The sequence below is a fragment of the Pteropus medius genome, unplaced genomic scaffold (assembly GCF_902729225.1).
Source record: "Pteropus medius unplaced genomic scaffold, Ma_sr-lr_union100, whole genome shotgun sequence".
In the NCBI taxonomy this organism is placed as follows: domain Eukaryota; kingdom Metazoa; phylum Chordata; class Mammalia; order Chiroptera; family Pteropodidae; genus Pteropus; species Pteropus medius.
This window is the reverse complement of record NW_024352787.1, coordinates 27,702,529-27,717,024: the sequence shown is the minus strand read 5'-3', so window position 1 is coordinate 27,717,024 and position 14,496 is coordinate 27,702,529. Positions and strand designations below refer to the sequence as shown.

Below are 14,496 nucleotides of genomic sequence, written 5' to 3'. Positions count from 1 at the left end.
GAAGCCAACCAGGTTACTAGTGGAGAGATGGTGAGGGGTAGGGTGGCAGAGCAGTGGGAAGGAAACAGGGGTGGGGTGCCAGGTGCAGCTGGCAGTGGGGAGCTCCCAGAGGTTCTGAGCAGGATGATGATGTGCCAAATGTAGCCATTTGGGGAGATGAACCTGTCTGTATTAGTTTCTTGTGGCTGCTGTAAGTACCACAACTGGGTGGCTTAAAACAACAAAAATTTATTCTCTTACAGTTCTGGAGGCTAGAAGTTCAAAATCAAGGTGTCCACAGGGCTCCTCAGAGGAAAAAAAATCCTTCCTTTCCCCTTCCCAGCTTCTGGTGGCTTCCAGCAATCTTCAGCATCTCTTGACTTGTAGACATATCACTCCAATCTCTGCTTCCATCTTTACATGGCTATCTTCTCCTTGCATATGACTGTGTCCCTGTGTCTTCACATGGCCTTAGAATGACACTAGTTGTTAGATTTAGGACTCACCCTAATCCAGTATGACCTCATCTTAAACTGGATTACTTATTTCCAAAGGAGGTCCCATTCATAGGTACCAGGGTTAGAACTTCAACATATCTTTTTTTGGGGGCACAGTTCAAATCATGACACTGACCAAAGGGTCCAGGGTGGCTTGGAAGGGCCTGGAGATACCTGAAGCTGGGCCGGGAGGCTGCTACAGACAGGGAAGAGGCTGAAAGGTGGGTCCCTCGGGGGGAGTAATTGTTCTCTGAGCTGCAAGCTTCTCTTTGTGTTGCAGCCCAGATAGTGGATCTACTGCTGTGGCCACTGTGTAGAGGTGCTACATGGGGCCACCCCGCTGCTGCTGCTGCTGCTGCTGGCTTTCTTCTTCACCCTGATCTGCTTCTTCCTGGGTGAGGCCAAGGGTACAGGGAATATGTCCCTGTCTGGGGCAAGGGGCAGGGTTAGGGTTCGTAGAAAAGAGAACATTTCTCCTGTGCCCTTAAAGCATCCCCTGAGATCTCCCTTTAGGAGGGTGAGTCGGAGGGGGAGGTGGTGCCTAAAAGGGGAGCTAAAGGTGGGGATGGGATTGTAGTGGTCAGTCCCATCCAGCCCCAGGAAGGGGTGCTCTCTGCTCTCCTCTCCCTAGGGAGATCCCAGGCTGCAGATGAGGTTGGTCCTGTGTGTCCTGTCTCCAGGGCCTGGCCCAGCCTGATGAAAGAGGGGTCTTACCTGCTCTTACCCAAGCTCCTGATCTCTCCCCAGAGTGCCCAGCCATCCTGGAAGGGTTTGGAGTGCTCCCAGACACCAATGCCACCCTCCTCTGTAAGAGTCTGATGGAATTGGGCCTCGGGGTGGCCCATGAACATGGGGACCCCAGACCCTATGTCTGAGTCAGCACACTCCAGTGGGCTGAGCTAGACCAGATGAGAGCCCCTGCCTGAGACTGCTTGTGGTCCCAGCTGTCCACCAGCCCACTTCTCCACACAATGACCAGAACAGTAGAGCAAAGACAAGAGTCAGGAGACCTTGGTTCTGTACTGGCTCTGTCATGGATTCACTGTGTGTCCTTAGCCAATAACTTCTCCTTCCTGGACCTCACATCCCGAGTGCATGTGAGGGTTGGACTCAGGATCTTCCTCAGTGTTCCCTCAATGTTTGATGAGTCTAATTCATAGGAATGGTCCTCTGATGGTACAATTCCAGGCAGGACGGGATGGGCAGGTAGAAGGGGAGGTTCGGGCCCAGAGGTCTTTCCTGTTTCTTGTTGTTCACATGGGCCACAAATGGTCACATCTGTTCCTGAAGATTTTGCTCATTACTAGAGGCTTCCTGCCAGCTGTCTGGTCGTCTCACACAGTGCCAGCAGCATAGTGTATTTGGGGAAAGGCAGGAGGGTGCTGGGAGATGAGATTGGGGAAGCAGACTAGGCTCACGTTGGGCTAGGTGGAGGGAGAGGGATGGGATTAGGTGGTTCTCACCTGAGTGCTCCCTTTCCTCAGTGAAGTGACATGTATATGTGCATGTACGCACAGCATATACTTGTGCACAGATCGGCTTATGTATGATTTTGGGCATGGACAGGTATGAATATATGTAGGTATGTGCCTTAACCACACAGGTGTACATTTTTTGAGTGGGTATTTACCTGTTTTAACTTGAATTGATGTGTGGGTGAGGGCTCAGATTTGTGAGCTCAAAATGTTGTATGTTTGTATGTGCCTGAGTATGATATGTGTGTGTTGGGGGAGGAGCTGCATGGTTCCAATTGCCCTGGGCACTGGGAAAGCCCAAGCTGTCCCAGAGCCACCTCAATGGGCAGCCCACCTGGCTCTTGGTGCCTGGGGGGCTGTAGCTAGGCCTTCTAGAGGAGGAGTTCCATTAAAAAGGCAGCCTTGGGAAGTGAGCTTGCCATGGCTCAACGGTAGGGTTGAGTAGGCAAGCCTTTGGAGACCTTCCTTGGAGAGGTGCTCTAGGCTCAAAACCACCTTGGAGCAAGGTACCAGGTAGCCTGTGATCTGGAGATAGCATGGAGGTCCCTTAGAATCCAAGCTTCAGGGCCAGGCTGGGGTGTTTCTCTTATAGCTGGCAGCTGCCCAGGCATGGACCAGCCTATCACAGTTCAGAAAGCATCCTGGAATGGAGGCTGGAGAGGTACTCCTATGGGTCTCAGGAGCCCAAGAGTCCAACTCCCCTCTGATGGACAGCTCCCTTTCCCCGACGGTTCCAAGCTTGGGGACACTTCATCCTACAGGATTGTCCTGCTTCCAACCCTACTCTGGGCTCTCCCCTATCCCACTCAATGTGAGCAAGCAGGCACCTTTGGGCTGGACAGGAGCCTGCACTTCAAATGAGAAAACTGCATGCATATTCTCAGCTCAGCTACATGCTTAATGTGACACCAGAAAGGCACTTTGCGCCCTAGACTGTTTCTACCTATCCAAACCCATTGCCAGGGCCTCAGGCTGGGCTCTCATCACTTCCAGCTTGGGCTACCGCAACCACTAATATCCTATCTGCCCTTTCAGCCTCTGTGCTCCAATCCTCTGCCCTACCTACAGACCCCCACCTTCCTTTCTTTGGTCCCTCTCTTGTCCAGTTAACTATCCTCTTCCCAGAAGTCTCTTCTCTGACCCTCTCAGGTAGGCTCCTTTCTCTGTCTCACTCCACATTGCATGTCTCCATTAATGAACTGAGTGTACCCCAGGCAGGGCTGGTTCTATTCCATCATGTCCCCAGAGCCTGGCATAGGCCTGGAACTCAGTGGTTGCTCACAAAGTGTTTGTTAAATGAAAGAATGAACAGGTGCATAAAGGAACAAAGCCTCACAGGATTGCACATATGTGCCTCTTATAGCCCTTCTCTTGTGCTGTAGTTATCTGCAAATTGGACGCCCTCAGTGAATTCCTTGGACAGGAGCCAGCCTTTTCCCCCAGGGAGCCAGCGCTGGGGAGCACAACCTGCCCCAGGGAAGGTCTGTAGAGGCTGCCAACAGTGCGATTCTGCTTCTCTGCTGCCTCCGGCTGACGAAGCAGGGAAACTAGACAAAATCTGGAAGCTTCTCTGAGTGCAGTGGGACCTGCCCTGCCTGGGAACAGGAGAGGGGTCTGGAGAGTGCAGGGAATAATGGCTTTCCCTTATGCCGAATGCGCTGTGTTCTTCATTCTCCTAACAGCCAGAGAACATAGTTGGTGCCGTCCTCCTCTTCCTCCAAAGCCCCGCTCTTTCTCCATGGAAGGGTGCGTGCTTGTATCTGACTGATCCCCTGCTCTCCAAGTCCCCAGGTTGGTCTGGGGGGAACCTCTGAATGACTGAAAAATGTTTCTGAATTACAATTCTTTGTTCATTCTTCCCTTTACCCCTGCCCCCAGAATGAGTTCCCCAAAGGCAGGAATTATCTGTTCATTCATTCGTTCAACAAATATTTATTGGATGAAAGCCTCGTGTTTGTGGTTCTCTGCCCACACAGATCTGGATAAATTTGGACCTTCATCTCAGTCTCTAGCCCCAGCCTGAGGCTTGGCACACACTCAGTGTTTTCAGACATAAGACACACTGATTCAACAAGCAAACGGGGAGAGGTTAAGGATCCCCTATAGATCCTCTAATACTGAGGGGAGAAATGGCCCCCCTCTCACCTGGCTCCAGGCTGCCTGCTGTTAGCTGTGGCCAGACCAAGGGAAGTCCAGGGAAACAAAGATCCAGTCTCAGAGCAGCAGTTGTGGCAGGGGCCTGAGTCAGGAGCAGCTGTTTGCTCTGCCAAGCGCCATCCTGCCTTCCTGGAACACCGTGTAAGTAAAACCAGAGGTAGGTGAGACTGTTGGACTGAAAGGCCTCGGAGGACCCTCACAGCTCTGCTACTCAGGGACCTGTGAAATGGTCCCCCAGCCAGACCATCTCCAAGGCCCAGGGCCTCTGCAGCTCCACAGCATAGTCCATGCAGGAGGGACAGACACAAGGGATGTCACTCTGCCACACTAGGAACAAGTGGCCCTCTTATCTGCTTCAGGTACAGGCCTGAGACTGGAGGAAAAACGTCTAAGGGACACATGACAGCCCATACTCACTGACACTATAGGAAAGGTACCAGGTGCAGTTGGAGACAGAGGCCATAAGCCAGGCCCTGACAGCCTTGCTCTGTGACTGCAGACAAGTCCCAGCTATATTCTCGGCACCCAACTCCTTGACTGGTGATCCTACTTCACTATCCAGCTACATCCTCCACCCCTGTCACCTAGTGTTGGCCACTCAGGTGCCTAACGATGCCTGCTCTAATGTGGGTGGGTGGATTTCTAAGAATCTTATCCACTTCTAATACTCAGGACCTATCAAAGAGCCAGCCTAGAGCACGCTATCCAGTGCCTAGAATAAATGAAGGTCATGTGTTATATCCATTGAAATATCTGCAACTTGGCCTTTCTCCATGTGAGCCCACCACAAGGCACTCCAGCTGATGGCTTATTAGAAGCAATGAGCTCTCCTTAGGCTGGTCAGGCACCTTTTGGCTCACATTCCTGTCTTTTCCTGGCCTGCATCAGAGGGGCTACTCTCCAACCCAAACTACATTTCCTGGGCTCATTTGCCAACAGGTTCCTGGTTCATCTGTCCCATGGGAGACCCTGATGTTAGGTGACAGGCAGAGAAGCTAGGGTTCTGCTCCCCCAATCTTGCTTTAGATGTCATCATTGCCAGTGCCCGTCACTACTTGGTACATGGTCTCGCCAGGCAGTCCTCGTGGTAGTCCTACCTGGAGCTCTGGTAATACCCCCTCCACCCTAAGAGCACTAGTAGCTTCTTGCTGTCACCAATCTCAGGGTTGCCAAACCTTGTTTGCCCTTTCAGTTCACCCAGCACCTTTGCAACTCATTCCCCATGTCAGATCCCCTGCTGGGTGGAGGCCACTGGCCTGACTTGACCCCTGATATATTTCTCCTCTTTGCCATCACACCCTGCATCACCACTGCCAAATCCTGCTCTCCATATTCCCCAGCCAGAGCACAGACCACAGACCAAAGGCATGTCAGAAGATTTTTCTTTATACAAAGGTAATCGACACTATGGATCCACCAGCATGCTGTTGCGGTTCACACCGGCCCTTCTCACCACAAGTCTGGGGTGGGGGTGTGGTGGTCACTGTGGGGGAGAAACAACAGAGGCCTGGGGACCACCAAGCACACTAGCTGGGAGCTCCCGAAGGGCTGACACAGACACACAGACACTGTATAACCAAGAGCACTACACACGGTCACAGGAAGGAAATGCAGAGCTGCAGGTAGCCATTGGCAGCCACTGACAATGCCCTCTTCTCCCAGGTGTTCTTTGGGAGGCAGGACAGGAAATAGGGACATATATCAAAGTACTCAACACAGACCCTGGCACATAGAGGTGTTCAATAAATAATTTTTTTGTCAAGAAAACCTTAGCTCGGAGAGGACCTTCTTCAGAGGCCAAGATAACTTTCTGTGAGATAACTTCCCCATCAGGGGATCAGGACCCTTGTGCCCTCCTTGGAGCCTGTAGTTGGTGGAGTGGCCAGGGCCCCAGAATACACAGTGCCAGGGCAGTTGAGGGGGGCAGGGGGCTGAACCCCCAGGGAGGCCCCTGCAGAAGCCGGATAGACACCGAAAGAGTTAGGGGCTGTGCCAAAATGGTTCTGTACATAACACAGGCCAGAGGCAGGCTTGTAGGGAGGCAGGCTGGGCATATGCCCAGGAGCACAGGCTGGCCAGGAGGCTAGTTTCTGGCCACTGGCATGCTGCATCTGGGCAACAGGGTGGCTCGGGGGCACGTGAGGGTGGCCGCTCTGTGTAGGATAGGAGCCGGGCACAGGGTTCAGCCTGGAATGGAACAAGAGAGAAAATGGTCATTCAGCTAGAAGTGGGAAGGCACACAGCAACCCCAGCTGTCGTTCCACATGAGAAAAGCGTGGGGTTGTCGTACTCTTTTATATTACAACATGCTTTGGACTTTGGCTGTAACTGGATCTAAGTGCCAAGATCTAAGTACCAAGCAGGGAGAAAGGTCAATCTCAACCAAACAGAAAACAGATGCTCAGAAAGGAAAGGGCCCACTCACAGTTCTGCAGCAAGCCAGCAGTAGGAAGGGATATTGGGCTGGTGGCTGAGACCACCTAGTGTAACCTACTCATAGCGGCTTGCAAACCAGATGGAGATGGGGACCAGATCACAGCAGTCAGTGTGTGTGTGGCCAGCAATTCTACCCAAAGAGAATGATCCACCTCTGTGGGAGGAAGGTGCGAGGGGCTCTAACAGGGTAACTCAGGACTTGGGCCCAGGCTTTGTCTGCTGGAGATTTTCTACCTGAGATCTCAGGAATGGATACTCACAGCTCAAAGTCCTGGCTGGCAGAAGCCAACATGACAGATGTGGGGAGCTATCTGTGCTGAGGTTAGACCCCACCACAGACATATGTGGCTAGGACCACGAATAGAGACACATTCTAAGGGTTTTATCCTCTGAACTTCTGTGCTAAGTTCCAAATATAGAGAACAAATGCCAACACCACTGATGTCTGTTAGATGAAGACTGAACTTGTACATATTTCAATTAAGACCTGACCTTACAAATCAAATGTACAAATAAGTACAGACATGGGACACTTAATAGCACTTCTGGGATATTTTAAAATGTAGAGGGTTTGGCCTACCAGAAGATGGACAAGAGCCCACAGGGAGGCAAAGCTGTCCAGCCCGCCATGTCAACTGCCTAAACAAACACACGCTGCATGCTGCCTGTATCCCACTGTCAGGCCATCTGAAACACCAAGTTGTGTTCTGGGTGCCTACAGGGTAATGAAGCCCAAACACCACACCAGGTGAGGAACACGAAAGGAAGTGAAAGGGTCATCATGTTCCCCACCCAGATCTGCATGTCATAGTGAAGCAGGATCACACCTGGTACCAACGAGTCACACCTACAGAGAGGCAACTTCAGTTGAGCATGGAAGAACATTCTCATCAGGGGCTGCCTTGGAGAGTGAGCTCCCAGCCACCACATGGTGTGAGTTAAGGATGGGTGACCACGACCACTACCAACTGTTTTAGAGGGGACTCTTTCACACGGTGGGAGATTGCACTCAAGGATACCTTAAGTCCCCTCTAGATTCCATGGGGATATTTAAAAGCCAAAAAGCCACGATTTGCTTCGTTCTATATTTAAACAGCCTCTCACATATTTAGACCCCAGAAATTACTTGCCTAAAACAAAGTGCATTTCTGGTTTTTGCAGTTTTCTCCCCTCCCCTCCCCATACATGCCTTTAAAACATGGTCAAAGGGCCCTGAGCTGGTAAAGGCTGGGAGCATCACCTCCTGAAATAAGAGCAGCTTCCAACTCAACTCAAACCCTGCATCCAGCCCAGCACAGAGTGCAAAATTTCCTCTACAGCTGGATGAAGGCAGAAAAAGGCCACTGACATCTTGATTTCACAGTGAGTCTTTCCTTCTGAAGGGACTGTTCAAGGAAAGAAAACCTACATTGTGAAGTCTTGGCATGGGCAGAAACTAGGGAAAGACATAGAGGTCTGTGGTGTGGGACAATGGAGAGGGAGTGAAGAGGACCTGGAAGCAGGAGACCCTAGCTCTAGACTGGGTCTCAGTGTTACCTGGAGAAAACTACGGTCCTCTCTGGGCTTCCTCTCTAAAAGGAAGGAATAAGGCTACATCAGCTCTGACGGCTTGCCTAGCACTTTCCACTGAGAGTTAATGAGCCTGGACTAGAAGACAGTAAACTTCACCTTCTCTTATTAAGTGGCCAAGAAAACCCCACCTCGCAGGTCTCGGGCTGTGCCACCTCCTAAGCTACAACGTAAGCTGTGTGACTATTTACGCTTGCCAATATGCCATGCCAGAGCCCAGTTCAACCTGCAGTGAGTTCTTCTCAGTGCTGAAGGTTGCTAATAACGCTAGAAAGGGCCACTCTCTCCCACAGTCTGCCACAAGTCACTCAGGATTACCCATAGTGCTTCAAATGCCTTCCTTTTTCCATTCCTGCTCATTCCCTACTTCAGATGCAGCTGGGCAGAATCTAGAGTGCTCAGAAGACATCAGTGCATAGATTTTCTGGGCCCAGGGCTGCCCACACTGAATTCCTTTGTCCCCATGACACTGAACCAGTCACACCCTCTACAGGCCCTGGAATTGCTTTAAGAATAAGACTTAAAGGTTCTGTAACTTACTTCCGGCTGTGGGCTGCTCTCCTTTCAGCTGAAGAGCCTGAGACATACTTGAACATTGAAATCTTCCTCATCAGGCTGAAGGGGAACTTCTGGTCGAGCTTCAATGCTACTCGCTCTGATAGGTCGAGGGAATAGCAGTATGTGACGCCATCTGAGGTTGGTATGTTAAGTAAAATTGGAGGCAGCTAAAGGGATAGGGCTGAACACCTCCCATAGAAGAATACCAGTTCCCAAATTTATTCTACAGGGGCATCAGTGCTTTTTCCACCATAAATTCTAATTGGAGTTTCAAGCTTAGGAGTAAGCAAGAGTTGAATTTCTATGCCCTGTACCTCAGATGGAACCTAACCCAGCAATTGAGGGCAGATAGGAGCTAATGCTTCACCTTCTCCTATGTCAACGCTATCCTACATCTTAAGCCCCTCTAATCCCTGCGATCAGAGTTATAAGCCAGCACACACCTCCATCCTTGCAGTGGGATGAGGCATGAGGCTGTCCTAATATCCTATAGAGAGAACTGACATCATCTTGTACTTTTGTCCCAAATAGAAGGAACCTTGCCCCAATATGACCAAGTGAGCTTCATGTGGGCCTCTTTGACAGCACTTCCCCCAGTGATGTGATGGCACTCTGGTCATCTGATCTGTCAGCCCACCGCTGCCTAGGCAGCTACAAAGATTCAGCCTTCATCAATCCATTTATCCTTTCAACAAACAGTTAAACTGAATATCTAACAGGTACCAGGAACTAAGGAATAAGTGATAACTGTCAGATAGGAAGTAAGTAACTGGGGTAGAACGAGTGGTGATAAGCAAAAGCTGATCTATGGAAGATGCTGCTGGGAACCTTAACCTAGTGTAGAGAGATTGGGGAAGGCTGAACCCTAAATTGTGAGTAGCAATAGCTAGACGGAGGATGGTGGTGGAGAGGCGGCTTCCCTACAGAAGTACCAAGAGAAAGTTGTCCCTTGAGACAGTGATCTGAACTCGAATGCTACTAGTATTTTCAACACAATTCTTTGCTGAGTTAGGCCATTTCATTCATTACAGGACATTTACCATCCCTGGTCACCGGCCACTAAATGGCAGTAACACCTAGTCATTGTGATAACCAAAAATGTCCATGAATATTTCTAAATTCTTTCAGGGAGGAAGATTCCAGATGATAACCAATGCTGTAAGAAAGTCAGAAGTTGTCATGGCTGATGACTTCAGAATGAACTAAAGAATCTGTTCCACTTCTGACTCTGAGGAAGTAATAACAGTAGATTAGTCCTCCTACCACAAAGCAAAATGCAATATTTTACACAATTGTTTTTGGACTTTGGACAACAAACACTGCCAGACTGTGATACCTAAGAAAAGGGAAACAAATGAAGTAAGCCTCAAGATCAAGCTGGCTTTCCATCTAGAGGCATTTTCCAAACTATAGTATAGTAAGGAGAATCCAAGCATCGTAGAGCATTTTTAGCTGAGCTGGAGAGACAGCGTTCAGAGAGGAAAAAGTGCCTGGAATTTAAAGGTCAGAGTAATTGAAAGGAGGGAGCTGCTCACGGAAGGACCTACAGAAATGTGTGCAGGGGTTCCCCGAGTCTTTTGCTGAATACTAATATGTACATACTTAAGCTGAGACTCCTCGAACCAGGTAAAGAACAGCTACTGAGGAAACAACAACTAAAAGCTTAACAACTCCTGGAGTTCAGGACAGGGACATGATCAAGTTCTAACCAGAATGGGTAAAGACAACCCACTGAACACCCAAGACATTCAGAATAGACCTTCCAAAAGGCAAAACCTTAACAAGTAAATTGCCTATCAGAAAAAAAAATCAACACTCTTTAAAGGAAAAGAACAAAATTCAGCCCTAACATAGCATTTACAATGTATAGTATAAAATAAAAAATTATAAGACAAGTAAAGAAGCAAAACAATGGGATCCATAATCAGGAAAAAAAATCAGTCAAAAGAAACAGATCCAGAACTAAAATAATATTGACAAGATGATGGTATCATACTCACACCTTTACAAATGTGTGAGTATGTGTTTAAATGAAAACATAAACATAATGATGAATAGTCTCAATGGAAACTCTTGAGCTGAAATATGCAAGAAGACAAATAAAAAACTAACTGGATGGGTTTAACAGCAGAGTAGATACTGCAGAAGAAAACATGATTGAACTCGAAGGCAGTGTGATAGAAACTAACCAAACCGAAATGTAAAGCAAAAAAAAAAAAAAAGGCTAACATATGTGTAATTGGCAATGACTCAAGAAGGTAAACACAAAGAAAAACACATGATAATAGCTAAAAATTAACAAAGAAAAAACAATGAATTATACAGGGAAACAATAAAATGATTACTAATTTCTCATCAGAAACAGGACAAACCAGAAGTAATGCAATGACATCGTTAAAAGTGAAAGATTAGATAAAGCTACAATTCTATATTTAGTAAAATAAAGGCATTTTCAGATAACCAAAAGCTGAGAGAATTGGTCACCAGCATATCCACTATACAAGAAATGTTAAATGAAGTTCTTCAGACTAAAGGAAATGATACCAGATGGAAATTTGGATCTACCCAAAAGAATGACAAGAACTAGAAATGATAAATGTGAGTAAATATGTGAGTAAATGTTGCTCTTTTAATTTAAAAAAATATAATTGACTGTTTAAAACAAAAATAATAGCAATGTATTGTGAGGTTTATAACATAGTAGAAGTAAAATGTATGATAACAATAACACAAAGGATGGGAAGCAGAAAAACAGAAATATAATGCTATAACATTATTATATTATATACAAAGTGGTATACTATATGAAAGTAGTCTGTGATAAACTAAAAATGCATATTGTAAACTCCAGAGCAACTACTGAAAAATAAAACAAAGTAGTATAATTAATAAGCAAACAGAAAAGAAAAAATACTAAAAAAAAATGTAATTGAAGGCAGGAGAAAAAAAACAAAGAACAACGGAGAAAACAAACAGCAAGCTGGCAGACTTAACTCCAACCAAATCAATAATTACACTAAATGTAAATGAGCTAAATATGCCTTTTAAAAGACAGAGATTGTCAGATTAGAGCACCAACTATATGCTATCTACAAGAAACATGCTTTAAATATAAAGACAAAACATGTTAAAAATATAAGGATTGAAAAATATATACCATACAAATCTTAATTTTAAGTAGAAAGCTGGAATAACTATATTAATATCAGATAATTAAGACTTCAAGGAAAAGAATATTATCAGAGATTAAAAGGACCAATTTCATAACGATAAAGGGTGAATTCATTAAGATGACATAATAATCCTAAATGTGTATGTGTCCAATAATAGAGTTTCAAAATACTTAAAGCAAGAAGTGGCAAGAATTGAAAGAAAAAAATAGACAAATCCACAATCTTAGTTGGAGATTTCAATAACCCTCTCAGTAATTGATAGAACAAGTACTGGGATACAGAAAGCTTGAACAACATCAACATCTTGACCTAACAAACACATACTGAATACCATACTCACCAATCGCAGAAAGCATTCTTTATACATACACATAGAACAATGACCAATATGTGCCAAATGCTGAGCCAGCGACAATTTAAAAGGGCTGCAATCTTACAAAAAAAATGTTCTCTTACCTCATATAATGAAATTAGAGATCAATAATAAAAAGAAATCTGAAAAATCACTAAATATCTAGAAATTAAGCAATTCACTTATAAATAATTCCTGGATCAAAGAAGAAATCCCAAAGAAAATTAGAAAATACTTTTAACTGAGTAATGCTAACGTATCAAAATTTGTGGGATAGAGCTATAGTAGTGCTTACAGGGAAGTATATAGCTTTAAATTTTATTAGAAAAAAACATTTAAAATCAATGAAATTAAATTAAAATTAAAAAATAAATAAGAGCTATGTTATCAATGTGAATTTATACACTACCTATCCTAATAGCTTATAGAATCATAAATTGAAAAAGATTTTAGGAATGTACCTAATCCCCAACACTACCAATTCTGATACTTAAAAAAGTAACCATTTGTATTTTAAATTTCTTTTCTCTAATTGCCAGAATATTTATACAGGGATTTAAGGCTTATCCTAAGTTTTTTACCCCCCATATGGTAAAAGCCTATCAACTTTTTTTTTTCTGAGAAAAAGACTAAACCAAACAAAAATAAAAAAACCTGTTTCCTATTCCTTTTATGGAACATCTCCAGCTCGTGGGTATTTCAGATTCTTTCAATGAAAACTCTTATCATAACCAGTTAAATGTATATTTACACCTTAGTTTATAAGAAAAAAAATCAAATCAGAATATTTTACTAACTGGCAGTGCTAAGCCGCACAAGGAGATAGCTATGTTGATATTTTCCAGATGAGGAAATTCTGGCCTAGAGAAGGGAGGTGACCTGCCCAAGGCCACATGGTTTTCAAAGCTGAAGCTAGAACCCAGGTTACCTACATCTGAGCCCAAGGCTCTACCTATGTTACTCCTCAGACCCTCCCAACTTGGTTCACCTTTTGGGATGTCATCGTTCTACAATTCCCTCCTAGGAAGGATACATGCTAGCCCAATTCCAAGGCCACAGACATTACTGAGAAAAGAGGTCTGGGGAATAAGCCAGGAGGCACACAGCAGGAGCCATGGCACCAGCAATGAGGGTACAACCATGCCAAACACAAGGGCCCTCCTCATCCGAGAGCGGACAGCGTTGACGCCCAGCATGGCAAAAGCCACTGGGGTGAAACCTCTGGCATCTTCCACCTCCCCCAGCTTCGACAGCGATGACACGGCCTCAAACGACAGGAAGATGATAGCGGAGAAGAGGGCGAAGATCACGGTGAAGAAACAGTGGCGGACGGTGCCCACGGTTCTCTCAAAATTGCCAGCAAAGCGCCAGATGATGATAGCACCACAGAGCAGGGAGACTGGATTCTCATAGACAAAGATGTAGGTCACCAGCCTGTAAACTGCAGAGGAAGCTGGGTTAGAGGCCTGACAGTGGATTGCTCCAAGGAGGGAAAGGTTACAACCCACCTAGAAAAGGGGGAATAGCCCCCATGATAGAGCACTGAAAGCCAGTGAAAATCAGCCAGGAGCCAAGATAAGCAGTGGGAGACCACAATGAAGGACCCAAGACTCAAAGTAGAGGCATGAATGTCTAAATCCCTGCTCTTTCCCGGACCTGGAGTAAGTCTTATCAGTGACTGACTTCCACGTGGGGGAAAAACACTTTTTAGCATGGGATGGTCTTTGAATTTGTAATTTGCTTTATGCCCCTTTTTTAGGTTTTAATACTGACCTATCTCACCAGGCAGTTTGAGGGTTAATTAATTGTAACAGCTTCAGGGTGGATTGAGTGGGTGTCCCTTAACACTCTGTGTGCCAGTCTCCTCGGTTGTAATCCTGACCTCTCCTTCCATAGTGGCTGTTCAGAGGAAGAAAAAAGGGACCATGAATTATTTTGCACCTATAAAGATTATCACTATAATCTAGATATAAAAGATTTTAAAAAAACTATCACTAATAATATAAATATTGAACCAGAAGTCTTCTTTGAAAGTGCTTATCCAATCTTACAGGGAGAGTGATGTTTTATGTGCAATAAGACAGCAAAGAATCTCACTTTTGTTCTTCTAAAAAGCAGTCAGATATCTCTTACGTACTTCTATGTCCTTGCAGGCCAAAACATTAAGCTGAAAGAGAGGACTGGTGAAGTGACAGTAATATCGGACTTGGGAGCCTAAAGACTTGGAGTGGAATCTTGGCTCCATCACATACGAGTTAGCTGAGCTTAGTCAAGTCACAGGCTCTTGGGGCTTCAGTTTC

General features: G+C 45.8%; 1 protein-coding gene across 3 annotated transcripts in view; it reads right to left on the bottom strand.

The window, feature by feature from the left end:
* Window positions 1-3,867: 3,867 nt before the first annotated feature.
* RHBDD2 (rhomboid domain containing 2) overlaps window positions 3,868-14,496 on the bottom strand; it is a 12,140-nt gene continuing 1,511 nt past the window's right edge. Inside the window, exons 1-5 of one of the 3 annotated variants that reach the window (XM_039848988.1) lie at window positions 14,334-14,471; window positions 13,970-14,095; window positions 13,230-13,637; window positions 8,654-8,804; window positions 3,868-6,295 (exon numbers count right to left, since the gene is read on the bottom strand). In XM_039848988.1, coding sequence (XP_039704922.1) covers window positions 5,938-6,295; window positions 8,654-8,804; window positions 13,230-13,392 — 672 coding nt within the window. In that variant the 5' untranslated portion in view covers window positions 13,393-13,637; window positions 13,970-14,095; window positions 14,334-14,471 and the 3' untranslated portion in view covers window positions 3,868-5,937. Of the gene's footprint in view, window positions 6,296-8,653; window positions 8,805-13,229; window positions 13,638-13,969; window positions 14,096-14,333; window positions 14,472-14,496 lie in introns of those variants that run through there. The other 2 variants (XM_039848987.1, XM_039848986.1) reach the window with 2 other exon arrangements.